Here is a 20,633-nt window from a genome sequence, read left to right as displayed (position 1 = left end):
GGGACGCTTCCTGGAGGTTGTAAGATCTAGGCTAATGCCAGAAAAACAAGTTAGCTAAAGAACTTCTTGGCAACTATAAAGAGTTTATGGTCTCTACTAATAGGAATAAAATATTTCATCATAAAATTAAAGTTTTTCAAAATGTTCAGAACTGAATTAGATAACACTGTACATTCATAAGGTTACAGGCCTGAGAAGTGTCAGAGCATACCCAAGATATTGTTAGTGCCTCAAGGGTAGATGAATAAGGGATATTATAGCTTAAAGCATCTTAGGTCTATACTGACCTACACAGGAAGAGCACCCATTTATGGCACTCCTCCATGAACAAGAGTCCATTTGAAAGGAAGGTTAAAAAAAAAAGGAAAGAGAAAAAAGGAAGGAAATTATTTGCTGAATCAACATGATTTAGTTTCTCTTAGGAACTTTATTTTATCTATTTTAAGCCTTAGCAACACTCCAGAGGTATTATTTTCATTGTTCCTACCATAAGAAAATAAATATTTGATATATGGGACTATACCAAAATCTTATATACTCTGAGGCTATTTTTCCCCCTTTAACATTTTTCATGGCAACAGAAACAAATACTGAACTGGCATCATAGTAGGTGCTCCAAAAACATTCTTTGATTAAATTAATACACGATCATCATGTACATTAACTCACCCATGGTCACACAGCTAGGAAGTGGCACAGCAGGGATTTAAGGTCAGACTTTTCTGATGCTGAGGCCTGTTTTCTACTCACTACTCTGGCTGGCTCTCAAATCGATACCAACTACCTCTAGAAAATATCAGGGCCATAGAGTCAAAGAAACATAAATAAGAACGTCACCAGGCAGTTAAGATAATAATTTGAAGGCAACCAATTACTTCAAAAACACAAAACAGGGTAAAAGGTGCAAGTATGGGGATGATATTCAATTTCTATAAATTGACAAATAGGGAGAGAAAGTCTGATTATAGGGTTTTCCCCTCAGGCTTCTACTACTTCTAACTTCCTACTGCAGTTTAGAAAATGAACCAATTTTCTAAAAGTCACTGCCTTACAAAGTCCCGTGAGCCCACTGGTGGCCCTTTGGGAAGGGAGGGAGAACCTCATGTGGAAGGAAGCAGGGAACCCCTCTGTGCTTGGGTTCCACACCGGGCTCAGCTGCAGTACTGAGAGGTGGGTGAGGACCTGTGGGTGAAAGCTGATCTGTGGAGACCATACCGGCAGTTCTGTGGCTGTGCGGACGGCTTCCTTGGTACCCAAATGCTCTGTGGGAAGTCGAGCGGTGGCTCTCTGTGGCAAACAGTCTCTTAAAGAATGGTCAGCACCCCAGCCCCTGGTTTTCCAGACCTGACAACTAATGCATCCCCACCATTTCATGAGCATCCCTACCTTCCCTCATGACCACAAACCCCCCAGGTGTTACACACTTTCTATGAAAACCCTCTTTGTCACCCAAGTTTTCCTCAGGCCAAATAATGTAAGTTCTTCCTCACAGGACACATTTTCAACTTGACTCACTCTCCTTGCTCTTTGAGCATGTTCCACTGTGTGCAACAATCTTCTAAAAATGAGGGGTTTCAAAAGGAAATCACGTGGGATAAGAGGTGACTGGTGGAGTAGAGTGGCAATCTTGCCTCATTTGAGATACCTCCATTCTATTAAAAGAGCAGAAGCCTGCATGGCAAAATTTTTTTGGCAGCCATGTCACACTGCTGTTTCATATGACTTACTTTGCCTACAGATGGTGCTATCAAGTTATGCTTCCTCCATCCTGCACTTGGGCTGTCTGGAATCCCAGTGCAATATTTAAATTTTTTTTATTTATTTAAACAATCTCTATACCCAAAGTGGAGCTTGAACTCACGACCCTGAGATCAAAAGTGGCACGCTCCTATGACTGAGCCAGCCAGGCACCTCTCATATACTTTTATGTTTATCTCTAGTAAATCTCACCTTTTCCTACCTGATGCATCTTTTAGATCCTATTCTATAATCTAGCATATTAACTTCTTCTCCCTCTTTTTCCTCCTTTAAATCAGAAAATGTAAATCACGACCTTAATATCTTCATCTAAGATTAGTAGCCAATAACAGGGTGGGGCTAAGTAGAGACCATATTTCATAAATATCCATCTATGAATTTGGGTCCTTTGAAGATGTCATTCAACAAGTTACAGACCCAAACAATTACATCATCATCTAGAATTTTCTCTATTTGTCTAAAAAATATTGTAAAATACCTGGTTCGTTGTTTGCCAAAATTCAGGTATATTATGTTACCACTTTCCCTGATCTTATGAGATGAAGAATGAAAATAAGTTTAGCATAAATCATTCTTGATGAGCTCATGCTGGGTGTTAGTAATCCCTATTCTATACTGAGCATATGAAACAGATTCACTTCCAGAAATTTGCTAGGATCAGCCTCAAGGTTGTTGGTCTATGGATTAGAGAAACATGTTTCTTTTCCTCTGTATAAAAACTCTATTTCCATATTTCTTCCTCTGACCCACATAGGAATTCACCTTCTCACTTCCATATTCTATTTATCCCTGGGCACCTTTTCCTCTATCTTTCATAAGGCCATGATTTTTTTTAGCATCTCTCCTTCAACAAAAGTGGGGAGGAAAGGCATGTGTGTTTTCCTTTCTTTCCCTTCTCATTTAAAAATGGCAACTCACACACTTCAAAAATTGGTGGAAAAAATGAAAATTCATGATACAAACAGCAAACATGCCTCTTGGTGAGACAGTTAATATCTTTGTTAACTTGTTATACTATTTCCAGAACTATTAAAGAAAATTTCAGTAATTAGGGATCCCTGGGTGGCACAGCGGTTTGGCGCCTGCCTTTGGCCCAGGGCGCGATCCTGGAGACCCGGGATCGAATCCCACGTCGGGCTCCCGGTGCATGGAGCCTGCTTCTCCCTCTGCCTGTGTCTCTGCCTCTCTCTCTCTCTCTATCATAAATAAATAAAAATTAAAAAAAATATATTTAAAAAAAAAGAAAGAAAATTTCAGTAATTAAATTTGCCCACTTAAACAATTGCTGTCATAAAATGACACTGCTGTTATTTTTCAAATAGATATCACTTTGGAACAAATATGTTATGTAGTTGGAGTAAATGGTCCATATTCACTAAGGACCTTTCAATGAGGACAAATGATTAACAGTAGAAAAGCAAGAATGTTTAATGATCAAAGTTATTAAACAGAAGGTTGACAGAAATAGTTATGGATTGTTCTAAAATAACTCCCTAGTGAATGATCAAAGTATAGAGACATTCTCTTTCATGTTCTTATGGGAGATAAAAGGATATCCCTCTTTCTACTTTCTGCACACCTGGCCATATCTTCCAAACTATTCATTAATTGGGATTTGGGCAATGACAGGAAAGGAAGAATAGGTATAAGGAATGCACAAAGAAGAGGAAAGGATGAGAAATAATGGTAACATGTAATATTTGTCAAGTGTTTTACCTATGCAGACATTAGGCTAACACTTTACATGCAATGGCTCTTTAATCTTATAGAGAAGGTTTTTATATTTATTTTAGAAACGAGAAACTAGACCTAAAGAGGTTAAGGAGTTTGCATATGGTCACCTTCTGCATGATTTTTATAGTGAACAAAAGTTTTAGTGCTCACAAAATTCAACAGAGTTTGGTTGTCATAATCCTCATCTTAGAGATCAGGACACTGAGAATCAGAACGGTTAAATGATTTTCTTAGGGCCCCTGGAGAGAGTGGCAGATGAGAACACGAGCCCAATGGAATGCCCCATGGAGCCCGTAATGGACTAAATTTTGTTACCCCAAATTCATACATTGGAAACTCTACCACTACCTCAGAATGTAACTACTTTTGGAGATAGGATCTTTATTTTTTTTAAGATTTTTTATTTATTTATTCATGAGAGACACACACAGAGAGGCAGAGACACAGGCAGAGGGAGAAGCAGGCTCCATGCAGGAAGCCCAATGAGGGACTCGATCCTGGGTCTCCAGGATCATGCCCTGGACTGCAGGCAGCGCTAAACTGCTGAGCCACTTGGGCTGCCAGAGATAGGATCTTCAAAGAGGTAATTAAGTGAAAATGCTAGTGTCAGGATGAGTCCTTATCTAGTCTGATTGGTAGCCTTATGAGCAGAGGGGATTGGAAGGTTTAGAACACAGAGACACCAGGGATGGCCTCACACAGGCCATGTGGGGACTCATGGAGAAGGTAGCCATCTACACACCAGGGGGAGAGGCTTCAGGAGAAATAAAACCTGCCCAAACTTGATCTTGGACTTCTAGCTTCCAGAATTGTGATTAAATACATGTAGATTGTTTAAGCCTCTCAGGCTATGGTCTTTTGCTATGGTAGCCCTTGCAAACTAATATGGAGCCTTTGTACTTGCTCCAAAGTGGAAGCAATTATCACCCCGCCTCTTAACTCTTACCCTGCCAATAGTACCTTGTTAGTCTAAGTAATCTGAAAACAGCCAAAGTTCTCTTATATTTTTCTAAACTCTGAACAGTCTAAGGGTTGGGACAAACACATACGTTTTAATTCAAAAGGCCAGAAGCACAAATTCTAAATTAAAATCTGTACTTGAATTTCAGCAGACTTTCTTCATAGCAAAAAGCATTTTAGAAATGAGTGTTCAAGGGATCCCTGGGTGGCGCAGAGGTTTGGCGCCTGCCTTTGGCCCAGGGCGTGATCCTGGAGACCCGGGATCGAATCCCACATCGGGCTCCCGGTGCATGGAGCCTGCTTCTCCCTCTGCCTATGTCTCTGCCTCTCTCTCTCTCTCTCTGTGACTATCATAAATGAATTTAAAAAAATTAAAAAAAAAAAAGAAGAAATGAGTGTTCAAATCAGTGGTACTGGGCAAAACTAAACTGATGATAGGATGTGATATTTGAGTAACTGATAGAAAAATACAAATTTCTAGGCACTGTGCACTGAAGTGGAGACAGAAAAATCACATAAATATTAAAGAAAAGCCTTCCAAACTTGGGAATTTTGGATATTTGCGGATAGTTGCATAAAGGTGCTCCCCATAATTAGTTACTGACATACTTAGGGATGCACCCAGGTCTTAAGTGAGGGCTTTACACAACAATCCTTGGGAATGGATAATGGATATATCACAATTTTCTTCCATCTGCCAACAATGTAGCAATTCTCTGTGGTCTCCTTGTCTTCCTCCTCATTCCTATTCCCTCTCTCCTGTGCTCTTCAACTTTCCTCCATTTCAGCATGAGATTTAGAGTCCATTGTAGATAGATCTTTGTAGTTTAGATCCCTGCTCCATCAAACAGTAGCTGAGGGACACCAAAAAAGTGACCTAACTGTTCTGAGCCTCAGTTTTTCTGTTAAGTGAGGACATTACATACCACTTTGCAGACAAGGTGAGAGAATGTCTGTGAAAGCATGCAGCCAAGGATCCGCTGACAGGAACTAGTCATTGATTACACAAGAGGGACCAAGGGGAGGAGTCAAGGTGACCTTGAGGTTTTCAGCTTCAAGAAACAAAGTAAATGCTATTGACAATAATGAAATTTAGAAAGCCAAGATAGACCATGTGATGAAATCATTTTGACAATGATATCTTTTTTTGCCCCTATCATTACATTCATCTGAAATGCTCTTTTCTTGGACTATTCAGAACTAATAAGTTTCATCTTTATTCCCGGCCACCCAGGAGGAGGTGTCTGCTTCTCCTAAACTCCTTTAGAACTTATGGCATCTCCTTTAGCATTGTTGCATACAGCTTTGACCACTGCTGTCCTTGCAGTATATCTAATCTCCCCCATCACTCTATGTGGTTTAGGAATAGAAACGACCCTGCCTTATCATTCTTAAAATTCTTTGTTTTCCCACAATAGTTTGTTTATAGATGCATGTGGTGAAAAATACTGCTAATATACTGATTTCACCTTCCCTAAAACATCTTTGGATTGATTTCTTTATTAGTACTTCATTAATGCTTTGTCTGATGGAGCCATTTGAAGAAGCAAGAGCTTACAGTTAGGCATTCCTGTCATCATAACAAACAACATCTTTCTAATAAAAGAAATAAGAAAGGAAATACTATCTGATAAAGGTTTTAAAACTAATTTAGTAACACTGGGTGATTAATTATTCTTCTTTGTAATCTTAAGACCTTGACATATAAATCTTGAAAATAATTTTAATTGCCATTATTTAAAGTATGCCAAATAATATCAATACTGAATTATTCCTCACTAAATCTACAAAATGATTAATAGTGTGTTAGTGAATTAACAGAAAAGTTAATGGTAAGAAGCATCAAAATACATTGTCCTAATAGTAACAGCTTGAACACTTAAGGGAGTCCTATGGATGCCTATACACATAAACTGAAAAAAACATACAGAGTAGAGAATTAAGGAAAAAAATAAATATTTAAAGTTGAAACACTTTATACAAAAATAAGGAAAGCATGAGATAGAAACATTGACATAAATATAAACAGTAATCAGGAAAAGTTGAAGTAGTTTTTAGAAATCTAATGATGAACTTAATGGTACATTGACACAAATAAAAATGGAGAGCTGTGAACAACTTTTAGCATTTTATAATCAAACACATAGAGTTGGCTATCTCATCCCTTTTTGCCAAACATATGACATATCCTGTTAATACATTAGTTTCTCTGAAAGCATCCAAAGACAAGACAATAGCCTTATTTCCGACTACTCAGGAGTATAATCTGCTAATTCATCTCACCAGACACTTCCGCCTTATCTTTCCATCAGTGTTTAACACAGCAAATTCCATTATAGGTTTATACCCTTGATAGTCAGAAACAATTATTATTCATTAAAATTTTCCAAAGCACAGTAAAGACAGGATTGTTGAAATATATAGAAAAAAAATTCAATGTAGACGATGCAAAAATATGACCTGATAACAAATCTTAAAAAAATCTGGCTCTGCCTTTGTGCAAATGACAACGGCATACAGTTTATCACATTTGGTGACAAGCATTAAAATTGTCTTCAACGATGTAGAATCAGAGTATGACTTGCGAAGAAGAAGAGGGAGCATTTTTAGACCTCTCAGTCATCATAGATAGGCAGAAACTTTCACCCAGCTTTCCATTTGCTGTCCTGATGGATATCATATGACTAGCTGATAAAACAAAGCAATATTCACAATCTATTTTTTATTTCAAACCTTTCAAAAGAGAAATATACAAATGCTCTGCAGTATAGTCAACTTTCTGCTCCTGAACAATGTACAATGAAACCAAGAGCATGTGTGTAATCAACTGCCTACAGTAGAAAGACAGAAAATAAATTTGGGGGAGGGGGTGATAAAATACAGTGGCACCAAGAGGTAAAAGGACAGTTTGCTGCCAGATTCTTACACCAATTAAACACCCGTTGAAAACACAGCTTTTCGTTCAGAAATGACCTTCCCAAGAACAGTGTCAGCTGGCACAGAGTTAACTCAAGGTGGCACGATGGTCTGTTCTCATTCAGCAAAGTCAATAATAGCATGGAGCAGATGAAGACCAGCTATACCTTTGAAATGTCAGAATTAATTCATCATCAAAAAGACACAAAAGAGAAATTAAGTTAAACTACAACCAAAAACCCACTAAAAATATCCATTGGAAAATATATCCCCTAAAGAAAAATATATGAGACACCACTCAGCGAAATGTGTTTGATTTTCTTATTTAATATTTTTTCATCATTAAAAAAAACCCCAACACTAGAAAATATTCTGAGAGGTTCAGGGCATCCTCCTCTGTAAAGCGATGGATCTGAAAATTATAGGTTTTCACCAATGTCAGTTGTTTCTTGGCTTTTTTTTTTTTTTTTTTACTTTTCTTAGAAAAGAGAAAATCCTTATGTAATCCATATTTTTTGGAGGAGACATTTCAGAGACCCCCAAACTAAACCAAGTGTTACAAAATGCACTATGTCCTCACAAGCAAATTAAACCACAACTCAATGAAAGGAAAAGCAATATATTTAAATATTAAGTATTTAAATAATATTTAATTTATGAATTTTATTAAATATTTAAGTAGTACTTAAGTAATAATATTTAATATTTACAGAAGATGCTTATTCATTTTTCAAAGAAAAGAATAAGGACTTACAAAGACAAGCTTCCTAATGTAAAAGTATTTGATTTATAGAAACTTATTTGAAGCAAAGCTACTCAGGAATAATTCTATTAGAGAAAATAAGGTTCACCTACGGGTATATAGCCAACTTACCTCTTTTTGCTTTTGATGTCAAGTAGTGCATAAAAAGAGAAAAAAATTTATGTTTAACTGATTCTATTGTCATTACATAATGGCTTATTCCATAAATACCTACTCAGAGTAAGTGACTCTTCTATCCTTTTTTTTTTTTTTTTTTTTTTAAGGACATATGAATAGAGGTAGATCCAGGACTGCCTGGACAGCCAGAAATAGGTATTGTAAGTTGCACTAGGCAGTGTCCTCACTGGGATGTCTGCGCCAGAGTCTTGGGTGGTACCCCCTCCTACTCTAAACTTTGAATTTCAGAGCTTATGATCTAAACTGATCATAGACTGATTCTATTTGTAGCAAGATATACTCTTATGTGCAATGAAGAATTGAGAGACAAGGCTCAGGTTAGAGCAAAAAATGGACTAGATGAACAGCATCAGAGCAACAAAAAAGTCCTTGATGAGAGGAAAGTTTATCCCCTTCAACTAAAAAAAGCAACGGCTTTACATCCACCAAAAGTAGGTTTAGCTAAAATGACAGTCCTGCTCTAAATCAGTATCCTGTAAAACAAACACACATATTTTCATATAAATCTATCAAGACAAATATTTGAAATGAGAGTTGTTTAACTATTGTAAAAGTAACAATCTAATCTAGTCCATCTATGGAGAACCTTTGCGCACTAATGGAACTACATAAGAGGCCAGCTTTAAAAGCAGTCGTTCAGAAAGAGATCTGATTTATGGTCTGGACACACAAAAGTGACATAACCTATACACCAAAAAAGAAAAAGAAAATCCCCAGAGTCCAGTAATGAGCAAAACTGAAACGAACTGGGCTTTCACATGTCCAGTTCCTAAAAACTTTAGGATTTGTGATATGGAGAACATATCAATGATTGTTTGTTTTTGGCTGAGAGGTGACAATTAAAGGACAGTAAAATTAAGAGTTATATGACATCTTTATGACTTTACTTTTTTAAAAAAGTAAACAATAGAAAGGAATAAAGCAACAGTTTTGAGTTGTGCTTTTCCTTTTCCCTCTTGTATCTTTCAGGTACAATACACTGGGGAAACAGCCCAGGAAAACACATGAGCATCAACAGATGACAGGGGAGTATAGAAGGGACATACAATTGTGCAAAAGGAAAACCAGTGTGGCTGGATGCTCCAATATTATGTAATGAATACAGTGCACTGTGAATCTTTTCTGGTTGATTAAGCTCTACAAGTTTAATTACTAGGTCACTTTATGTAGTCTAGGTGCAAGTGCTATGGAACTACATTTTCATTACATCATTTAAAACAAAGGAACTAATAGCAAGTGTAGCCTTTGCATGAGCATTACAACTCCGGATCATTTGCACACACTCATAGAGAACTCAGGCTGCTCCTTCAGACCCGGATCAACTTGCTCAGAGCTCAGGAGAGCCACTGAAGCCAGGGTTATTATCATGTAGAAAGGTCCATTCCCCAAATATTTGTCAATGCCTCAGAAGAGTTTGGTTGGCTGCCATGTTGACGGACGCTAGAGAAACATTTCTGAATTAAATCAGTGGCCTCCATATCATGCACCAACACTACTGGTGCTGAGATTTTAAAAATATTTTTACTTACAAGTCTATTTAGAAACATGGGCTGTATACAACATGTTCCAGTCCCAGTGAAGAAGAAAATAATTTGTAATCATAGAATCAGAGAGTCTCAGAACTGGGAGAAGTTCCTTCAGTATTTCTTCACTTTATCTATATATTGTTATAAATGTAAAGGAGAGTCTACGCTGTTAATCTCAAGATTGGCTTTGCTGGGCACCTATTGTGGCTTTTTCTTACTATATTTTTCTTAGTGTTCTTTGTAAATAGAAGATGTCGAACGAAGTTTGGACATAACATCCCGGGAAATGCTTATGATCAGAGGGTTTGTTGTTGCTGTTTTTTAAATAATAGAGGTTGTTATGTAGTTACAGTGAGGGTAAATAGTAGAATACAATAAGCTAGCACCAGCAGACTGGATTATGTGTAAACATAGCAGAGAAGATGCTGGTGGCCATTTCCCCCTGGAATACAATGAGGGAGAGATCCCAGCGGAGCTGAGACTGAAACTCTATTTTGCACTGGGGGCTTTGGGATAAAAAGGCAAGGCAATGCTAATGATAGACAGTTGTAGCACAAAGATACTAAGGGTTAGGTACTGTAGGTAAGTAATTGATGGCAGGATGGTAGATAAAGGGTGTTCTCTGACTTGATGGTAGGGAGCATGCACAAGTAGAAAGTAGTAAGAGAACATGAGCAATTTCTTAATTTAGTATTTGGTCTAGTTTGTCATTTGGGGGCAGAGCTTAGTCATTTCAGTGAGTGTGAATCAGGAGCTATGATCTACAAACCAATCCTAGAGGTGTGTTTCTTTCATATTTTTTATCTCCCTATTGATATTTTTAGTGAGCTGGAAAGTGTCCTTTGGGCAGAGTCAGGAGAGGGAGGCGATAATTGGCTGGAATGTCCTGGGCCTTTTATGTGTCTCAGCCATCTGTGTCCCCTCATTACCCCTCCAGACTCAGCCACTTTCTGGGGGCCTCTATCTTCAGCACCACATAGTTGGACTCTGGTGGCCACAAGTATGACCCAACCACTTTGGCCCTGAATATGTAATTAGGTATATCAAAAAGTGATGTTTTCTTTCACTTAATGGATATCTTAGGGAAAGATTTTAGTTTTTTCCTTGAAGCATTTAATAAGAAATTTTCAATTTCCATGAGTTTAAGAAAATATTAATAAAACTTAAAAGACTTTAAAACTACATAGTTATACTAAAATCATCAACAAGGATTGAAAGATATTATCTAATGTAATATGTCCATTCCTTCTGCAATGTTGGTTTTCATGTGGATCCCTTCAGTGATCGTTCTATCATCACTTATTTTTGCTTACAATGCTTAGGTTTTGAATATGGAGTCTATTAAGAAAATTTAAGTTCTGAATAGTATACCTGACAGAGGAAGCAGTGGAAACAAAAACAAAAATAAAAAAAAAAAATAAATGAAAATGCTGACAGAATTGTGGTCATCAGATGTTCCATTAATCACTGCATTATTTATTGAGTAGCTTCAGTATGCACCATGAAATTATTTACTTAGTATTATCTTTATCTTTTCTGTTATCCAGGACAAAAGGAAAACACGTGACCCATCTGGAAAGAGTTCTTTTGTGTTTTCTGTCTCTATATAGTATCATTAAATCCTGCCATTTAAAATTGGCAGGATGCATTATAAACATTTTCAATGTACTCTCTACTTAAAATAAATAAAACAGATTTTTTTATAAGCTTGATTACACCAATTTTTTTAAAAAATCAAGTTGTATTATTATCTTAAGAATATTTAAGACATATGGTTTCTTAGGCATACCTAAACAATAGGAATTAAATTGTAATATTGACAAAGAGACCTAGTAACAAAAAAAATAGGTGTATAAAGAAGAGTCTACAAACAATTACTATGAACCTGTTTAAAAGAGCATTGCCATCAATCAGAGACAAACAAAGCAGAATCAATCTGCAACAAAAAACATTTGGCCCAGTTTTTCATTTCAAAAGAAAACCTAAATATGTGCCATCTTAAGTCTTATTGTACAATTAGATGCTAGTGAGTAAAATTTTAGGTTTCTGTGTAGATATTATATCTAGTTAAAACCATTGGTAAGTAAATAGATCCAGAACTATACTATCCAATACAGTCAAATCTGGCTATTGAGCATTTGAAATATGGCTAGTTCAAAATGAGATGTATTCCACCTGTAAAATATATGCTGAATTTCAAAGTCTAAGAAGAGCAGGACATAAAATATCTCAATAATTGCTTCTATCAATTGCATGTTGCAATGATAATATCACAGATACACTGTGTTAAAAAATATTACTAAAATTAAATTCATGTGTTTCATTTTACTTTTCCTCATATGGCTACTGAATTAATATTACCTACCTGGTTTACATTATTTTTCTACCAAATACCTCTGGTCTAGAAGGTGAAACATTCTTGTGGGCCATTTTATTGTTTAGCAAGATATATTCCTATTCTATACGTGAAAACATTTCAAGCTTTCATGAAGGGCTCAAGTATCTTCCTTGTTCTCCATAATGTCTGGTTAAAAGTAAACAAAAAGATGAATATTGACATAAAGGAAGCCAAGATATACTAAGTGAAAAAAAATAGCATGCATAACAATGTTTGTGGTTGTGCCAATGTTAATACATATATAATACATAGTTGTAATTATATATGTACATATTTTTATATATTTGCTTGCACATATAGAGAATGTTTCTGGAAAGACACAAGTAGTCTGGGAGAGAGCTACTTTATATTTTTCACCCTTTGAATTTTGAACCATCATTATCTTTGAAAATATACTTTAAAATTATTTTAAAAATGGATAAAAAGGAATAAGAGAAAGTAAAAAGTAAGGAAAGCCTACATATTTATATGTAATCCTTTATTCCATACTACATTGATTCATAAACTTTGCCCTGTAAAGTGGATATTTTCTTATGATTGCCTTGATTTTTAGGTATCCATATATAAAAATAACCAAATAAAGAAACTTCAATATTATATTGATATATATATATCTCATTATACACACACACTGCCTAAATTAAATAATAAGAGAAGTGAGTAACTGACTTGCAAAGTTCCCAATGCAACTCTTTGGGAGATTTTATTATATTACCTACAGGGAATCACATCTGAAAAAAACACTATTTATAATCTATATAGTAGAAGAACTACATGTATATATGATGAACCACAATAAGGCCATATGTTTTGAGATAAAGTAGGAAAGTTGGACTCATTATCAATTATCTACCAAATTGATGACCTATTATTATGTGCCAGGTACAGTGCAAGATCCTGAAGATTAGAAGATCAAGGAGCAAGGTTCCTGCCCAAAAGCTTATAGATTCATAGAGGAATGTGATTTAAGACACTATGCCTATGCCATCTGTAGTGAGGCAGAGGAGGAGGCCAGTAATTCTACCTAGGGAATATAAGGGATCAGAAAAGTCTTCATAAATTGTATGCATTTATGTACACAATGGCAAAACCGGTGTATATGATACATAGAGGTTCGACACTTTGTAGGAGAAAATAAGAAAGGGGAAAAATCTTAAAATTCTAAAATATTTTTATATGAAATGATTAACTGAATGAAAACCAAAACACTCGGTTAAATTATGGAATATCAGGTATTTATCTAAACAAAGCAAACATGGAGCTATTGGGGAAAAAGGAGATACATTTTTCAGGTTTCAATTGTGTACTGTATCTGTCATCACAGAGACAGAGGGAATCCAATGAAGAGACACATCTCTCAGATGACATTCTTAACATTGAACATTCCAACTCAAGTTCATTCTATAGTAAAAGATTTCATGTAAACATGGAATTGCTCCTTGAAAAAAGACTGAAAAGCAATGTGAGAGTGTTGGACATTTCCACTGTAAAATGAATCATGACTAACCCGGCAAAAGAAAAATACTCCTGCAGCATGTATGTTACACTAAAATTTGAAAATATGAGCCAATTTCTAATTGTATATTACATTGGGCCCAGATAGAAACATGTATATTTAAACATGTGGTTGGCAATTTTCTGACTTAGTATATTTTTAAAGATTTTATTTATTTATTCACAAGAGACACAGAAAGAATGGGAGAGACAGAGGCAGAAGGATAAGCAGGCTCCCTGCAGGGAGCCCGATGTGGGACTCGATCCCAGGACCCCAGGATCACAATCTGAATCAAAAGCAGACGTTCAACTACTGAGCCACCCAGGCATCCCTGAATTATTTTTTATTTAATTTTTATTTTGTTGGATACCAAACTAGCATCAGAAAATGCCCAAGCCTTCCTCTGCAGAGGAAGCTATATTAAGAGAAAATACAAGCCTAAAAGATTGCAAGTTTCAAACAGAATGCCGTTCACTCCGACTATTTCAAGAATTGAACCCTCTGGGGAATGCGGCTGGTAGGAAGTATAGTGATATGGGGAAGGGCAACTCACAAAAATGGAGAAACGCCTAGAGGAAAAAAATATATTTTAGGAAAAAAACCCCATTGAGGTTGTCTGCTAGTTCAGGAAATCCACTCAAATAGCATCCATTGGGCTCCTACAAAGTGAGGGAGGATGAAGGACATAGGCAGTTAGCATAGGTTTTTTATACGTGGGACACACTGGCTCTCAGGTATGGTTGGACTTCTCTAAATGCAGACACATGTCAACATTTACACTCCTTCCAGTTTTAATTCCGAGTCTCCACCACCTCTCATCTGCACATTTCATAAGATTCCCTATCTACTTCTTTACCTTACATGTTGGCCACATCCAATCCATTCTCCACCTTGCTATCAGAGCAATCTAATAGAATGAAAACCTGGTCTTATTCTTAAAACTGCCATCTATGTCCATGGAATAAGGTCCACTCTCACTAACCTGTCAATTTTCAAGTCCTTGTTTGTCTTTCCAGTAGCATTTCCCATCATTCTCAAATCCCGTTCCAACTTCTAGTCCCCAAGATTGTGGCCTTTGCACAAGCTGACCTCTCGTAGAGGGCTCTTCTCATTACCCACACCTGCATCCCTATTGTTTGCCAATCAAAGTCTAGTCACTTTGCATGACCAGCGCTCACATTTCTTTTGGGAGAATGCTCCTAACTACCTCAACTCCTCTGTTTATTCTGGGAACATCTATTATATTTAAAGCACAGGGATGATGATTCATTTAAATTACATATATCAAAAGCCAAGAGAAGTGCCTGACACATAGAGGTAGCTCAATACATTCTGTTAAATTTTGATGAATGAGTGAATGAGCTAATGAGTTAGGGAAAGAAATGTGGTTTTGGTACATGCTTCAGAACACAAAATGAAATATAAAAAACCGACAAATGTCATTTGAATGTAGTAAAATGTAAAGGAAAGTTTCACTAATGAACATGTTTGTGTCTGTTGTTGACTATACATCTAAAAGGGTGATCATGTTAACACATTTCTGTGAGCTGCTTTAAAAACTGGCAAAATCTAAAATATCACACAAAATTTTCAGATTTCAAAACAATACCATTCTTTTACACTCATTCAGTAATGGTGTGAGAGAAAGAGAGAAGTAGGGAGGGACAGCTGGAATTAAAATGATAGGGGAAAGCAAAACATCCAAAAGGAAAAGCTCCTACATGGAAAACACAGGGTGAAGAGCAAATTGCTTAGGTCATTACTTCAAGAAGAGAGTTCAAACTTGCTTTATCAAGTTTGAGATTTCTTGTATATCCTATTGCAATATTGTGATTTGTAAGAAAGATTTTATTTGGTTGTCATCCCCAGTTCTTGGCTCACAGCTTTTAAAATCCTTGGAATTTCCTAAGTGTTGAAAGTGACAAAGGTGTCCCCAGTTATTTTAATAAAGTGACCTTAAGAATGGTGGCTGGTTGCTACAAGAATCAAGAGAACATGCCATGTGATTGGGGGGGTTGGGATTTTTAGCCTCCGGGGAGGGGAGATGGGCTGAAGGTTGAATCAATCACCAATGACCAATGATTTGATCAACAATGCCTATGTAATGATACCCCCCATAAAATCCCCAAAGGACTGAGTCAGTGAATGTGTGGAAATTTGGGGAGAGTGGTGTGCTCTGGGAGAGAACATGAACTCCAAGTTCTTTCACCATACCTTGCCCTGCACTTCTCTTCCATCTGGCTGTCTCTGAGTTATATCCTTTTATAAGTTAGTAAACTAGTAAGTAACATATTTCTCTGAGTTCTCTGAGGTACTCCAGCAAATTAATGGAATCTGAGGAAGGGGTCATGGGAACTCTGATTCAGAGCCAGTTAGAAATATACGTAACAACCTAAACTTTGGACTGGTGTCTGAAGTCAAGGAAGGGTCACTTGACCCTCTAATCTATAGCCAGTTGGTCAGAAGCACAAGGAATAACCTGAGCTTTCAACTAGAGTTTGGAAAGGAGGAGGGGCAGTCTTGTGGGTTTGACACCTAACACACGGACTCTAATGGTACTTCTGGGTAGACAGTGTCAGAATTCAGTTGAATTGTAGCACACCGGGCTGGTGTCTGAGAATTGCTTGGTATAGTGGAGAAACCTACACACACACACACAAACACACACACATTGCAGTTGGATTCAGAAACCTAATTTACCTGCACAAATCATGTGGTCAAGTCTTTCCTTATAGAAATAACATCTCTTGCCTATAAATTACATGGACTTTTTTCACATATTCTGGCAGGCTGATTTTAATTATTGATAAAATGGTAAGATTTTCTTCTTTTCTTCTTCTTCTTCTTCTTCTTCTTCTTCTTATTATTATTATTATATAAATAATATACAACAGACATTTATATTATAAATAATATAAAACCACCAATGGTTTTATGAAGATATACTACCTGCTGCCTGATTGTAAACTCATTGATGACAACAGGGTCCTTTTTGACTCAAATTATCAAGGCTGGTAGCCATATAGGCGAGAACACTGGAGTTTGTATGCCAAGATAAGGACAAAGTTAACAACAATAAAGCCAATAAGCTTTAAGGACAGAAACTCTGAAATTTGGGGGGATGAGGCAGCAGAAACAGTCTAAGTCAGAAGCCAAGGCCAGAATTTTCCTCTAAAAGATTGTATTAATGTTGCAAATCAATTAATACAAAACAATCTATTAATTCTGAAAATCAATGCCCCATTCTAGAGTTGATTCTTCTGAAATTGAGAAATTATGACTTAAGAAGATGGAGTTTTCTGCTGAGCATCTCACAGAAATAAAATCTATTTGAAAATATCCCTTACATATTGTAAATATTTTGTGTATTGTGTTTTAAATTTTTAAGTGAGACTTAAATCTGTCATAATTCCTCAACAAAAGGATCCAAACCAAATTTAACTCTGTATTTCTACTGAAATGATTTAATTAATTTAATTACTTCAATATTCCTCAATAGAAAACAACCCACTTATTAGAATAATAATAATCTACAAAGATATATTATGAATACATTTTAGAAAACTTAATCAGAAAACATTCTAATAAATTAACAGGGAATTGTCCTTTTAAATGATGACTATATATTGTTACTAGCTAGTAAACTTTATAATTATCAGTAACATATTAAATTCATGAATTAAAAATACTTTACAAATCTATTCTTTTCCATTGGTTTAAGATATTTTTTGTAGAGAATATAGGACTGGACATATATGGCATATTTTCCTTTTCTTGGCTTATTGTACACATTTTATACAGCAAAAGCATCATAAATAATATTTAATATGCCTTACCCAATACAGTTCAGCCTATAAAAAATAATATATATTGTCAATAACACAAATATTTTTAGAAGTTATAGTATGTTGGGTGTAGGTAATTAGTTACTTTCTATAGTAATTGATTTAACCAAAATTTTTTAGAAAATGTTGCTTGGTTGATCTAAAAATTTATTAAGAACTAATCTGGTTGGGCCTATGATACATAACTGAAAATTCCTTAGGCTGTAATAACAGCTTTACTTCCTCCCCTCTGTAGTTACTTTAACTTCAAATAAATGGTTAAAAATGTAAGGTTTATCAGTATGCTACATTGTCATTATAAGGATTTATTGGCCTAGTGATGATTCTGAATGCCATATTATTTGTATCTCTAATCTTGTATATAATAATAATTTCTAAGGCCAATGGTATTTTCTAGATATTCAAACCTAAAGAATTTAAGACAACATAATAGTACTCTCATTCATGTATGCTAACTAGCCTTAGAGTTCTAAGATGTGTACAATGTGCAATAAGTAGTAGAAAGATTAAGAGTGTATAAAAACAGGAAAAATGTTTTGCAAGACTTTTGGTACACTGATATACTCTCTTTGACAACAATATCAAAGTGGAGCACAAAACACAAAGATGTTCATAATTTTAGCCCAGTGATCTCGCTCAAGAAAAAAATGAACCGATGAGAAGTTGACTGCATGAAGATATTTCTAACAGCACGGCATAAAATAACAGAATGAATAACTATCCCAGTGGTTAGCAAGAGAAGTACTGATTAATGTGGTAACATCTGAAATAAAATTTATGATACAACATCCTTTAAAAATAAAAATGGACAAGATAGTAACACAGAAAAGTTTACAATATAATCTTAATGGTTTTGACAATGTAATGACAATGATATAAATACATATTAATGTAAATAAGGATCAAATGATCATATACAAAATGAAAAATAGCTACTGTTTATTAATTTTTAGTCTGATTGATATGTCACTTTTCAATTAAAAAACAGTAGGATTACTTACTAATCACAGGATTTCTTTTCTAGGTTCTAGTAGATAGTGCTACTAAATCCAGTTGGAACACTAAAACAACTGGTGGGTTTTATTGAAGTTAGGTGTCCTAATGAATCATAACCACTTTGGTGATTTACAGATACTTCAAGGTACTTTTCAAAGGAGTCTGAAGTAATAGGTCATAATAATGAATTATGAAAGTAAGAATGTCCAGTAGAGTTGTTGCTTTTTTCTTTTATTTCTTTTTCTTTTTGGTGTACATTTTGGCTGTTATACTCATTAACACTACTAATTTACTCAAATATTCTTAGAATGTAGAATATGTGCTATAAATTTCCACATCACACCTTTTAATCCCAATCAGTAGCTGATTCACGAATCAGATAAGGAAAGTATTAGAGAGATCCAAAGGCTGAGGTTTCCAAAAAGGAATTAAGGTAAAAACCAAAGTAAATGAGGTAGGCGATAAAATCAAGGTGAATTAAAAAACAAAATTCTGTGGCAAACTCAAAGACTATAGTAGGGTTCAGAAGACAAGTGCAGCAATCTGGGTACCAGTGCTCAGGAGTGATGGGGCTGTGGAAAACTGCAAAGCTTGCCCTGTTTAAAAGCAGTAAACTCAACAGAGCTCTGACAGGTTATTGACATGCATGAGCACTGACCTCGGGCTGCCAGATATTCAGAATTATTCAAGGGAGGCCAGAAATAGATGCTCACGTGAAATCTCTGCGTTTCTAACTGTTGACAACTAACTTGAATTAGTTTTTTCATTTCTTGTGACAACCAGCTGTTATGCTGCCTTTGGGCTTATTTTATTTCATGGACTTCCTGTGTGCTACCTCTGACCTAGAGTTAGCATGCAGGGATTTCTCAAAAGGCTGAACTCCATTTGCCAGAAGTTACATTTTCAGCTGAAGCTCTTCATTGGAAAAAAATTTTTTTAAAAGAGAAAGAAAAATGCAAAATGGTGAAGCTAAAAATAAAATGTGAGCATACTGGTAAGCATAAATCAATAAGGGCTTGCAGACTACAAGGATATCACAGAAAGATGTAAATGTTCCTGAGGAGCAAAACCTTGGGAGGATTTTTCTTCTATTTTCTCTATAATCATTGAGGAGACATTCTGAGTCACTACAAAAGGAGATTAGCAACTTTTATAAAGATGGCTCCCTTTACTGAAATTACCTTAAAAACGATCAGAACAAAATGACAAAATTTGATCAGGATGGAATTGCTATGAGCTACCAAATTGCAATTAGGACCTGGGTGTGTGCTCTGCATTACATCTGATGCTAGGTTCCCTTGACCTATCCCATTCCTTCCAACTCTCATTTTCCGTCCTTGGCTGTTAAGAGGAAGCCCCTGGCAACTCCTATGGAATGCTTGTCTGGCCAAGTGAAGGAGAAAACAGGACGCTAAGTGTAAAGGCGTCTTGTATTTCAGGAATTGACCATCGTCAAAGTCTGACTCCATAGATGGGTGGGCATGAGTGGTTGGGAGGAAGGGGAGAGTTGTTTATTCAGCTAATCATTTGCATCACATGCACCCAAGGAAAAAATGTTTACCTGGTGGAGCCACGGTTAACCTTTTTTCCTTGCTGAGCCGGTGCCCTTGGATGAATTCATTCATGGAAGGGGGGCCCTTCAGAAGAAATGATTCTGTGGAGGTGGGACCAGGGGGAACGCTTAATAAATTCTGTAGGTAGGTAGCCCCTGAAGTCCTGGGACGGCTCTGATCACAAAGGGAAGGTGAAAATTGTCTTGCAGGAGATCCAAGAAAATACATATAGGAAACAAAAAAGTTTTACTTTAATTACCTTTCAAAGCCTCACCAGTGACAACATTATTTATATTGGCATTTAATTTTTTTAACATGTAAATCAAGATTTTTGCTAATTGCTTAGTTTCCATACCAGGATACAACCCTATTTGGAGACTGTATTGGATACTGGAAAAGAAATTTATTATAGTTAGTCAGTTTGCACCGCAAGTAGAAAATATTTCTATTATTTGATTCTTTACTGAAAGCTCCTAAAATAAAAATTTTACCATTAACTGAAAATACAGGGT

The 20,633-nt window shown here is 36.0% G+C and overlaps 1 protein-coding gene across 3 annotated transcripts in view; it reads right to left on the bottom strand.

Moving 5' to 3' along the window:
* BICD1 (BICD cargo adaptor 1) overlaps positions 1–20,633 on the bottom strand; it is a 226,012-nt gene that overhangs the window by 14,687 nt on the left and 190,692 nt on the right. The window contains exon 8 of one of the 3 annotated variants that reach the window (XM_055318863.1): positions 20,130–20,323. The exons of the other annotated variants lie outside the window; for them this stretch is intronic. Within the exon in view, the coding sequence (XP_055174838.1) occupies positions 20,130–20,323 (194 nt within the window). The remainder of the gene's footprint in view (positions 1–20,129; positions 20,324–20,633) is intronic. 3 annotated transcript variants of the gene reach the window in all.

Source organism: Nyctereutes procyonoides, unplaced genomic scaffold, assembly GCF_905146905.1.
Source record: "Nyctereutes procyonoides isolate TBG_1078 unplaced genomic scaffold, NYPRO_anot_genome, whole genome shotgun sequence".
In the NCBI taxonomy this organism is placed as follows: domain Eukaryota; kingdom Metazoa; phylum Chordata; class Mammalia; order Carnivora; family Canidae; genus Nyctereutes; species Nyctereutes procyonoides.
This window is presented reverse-complemented; position numbering and strand designations above follow the sequence as displayed.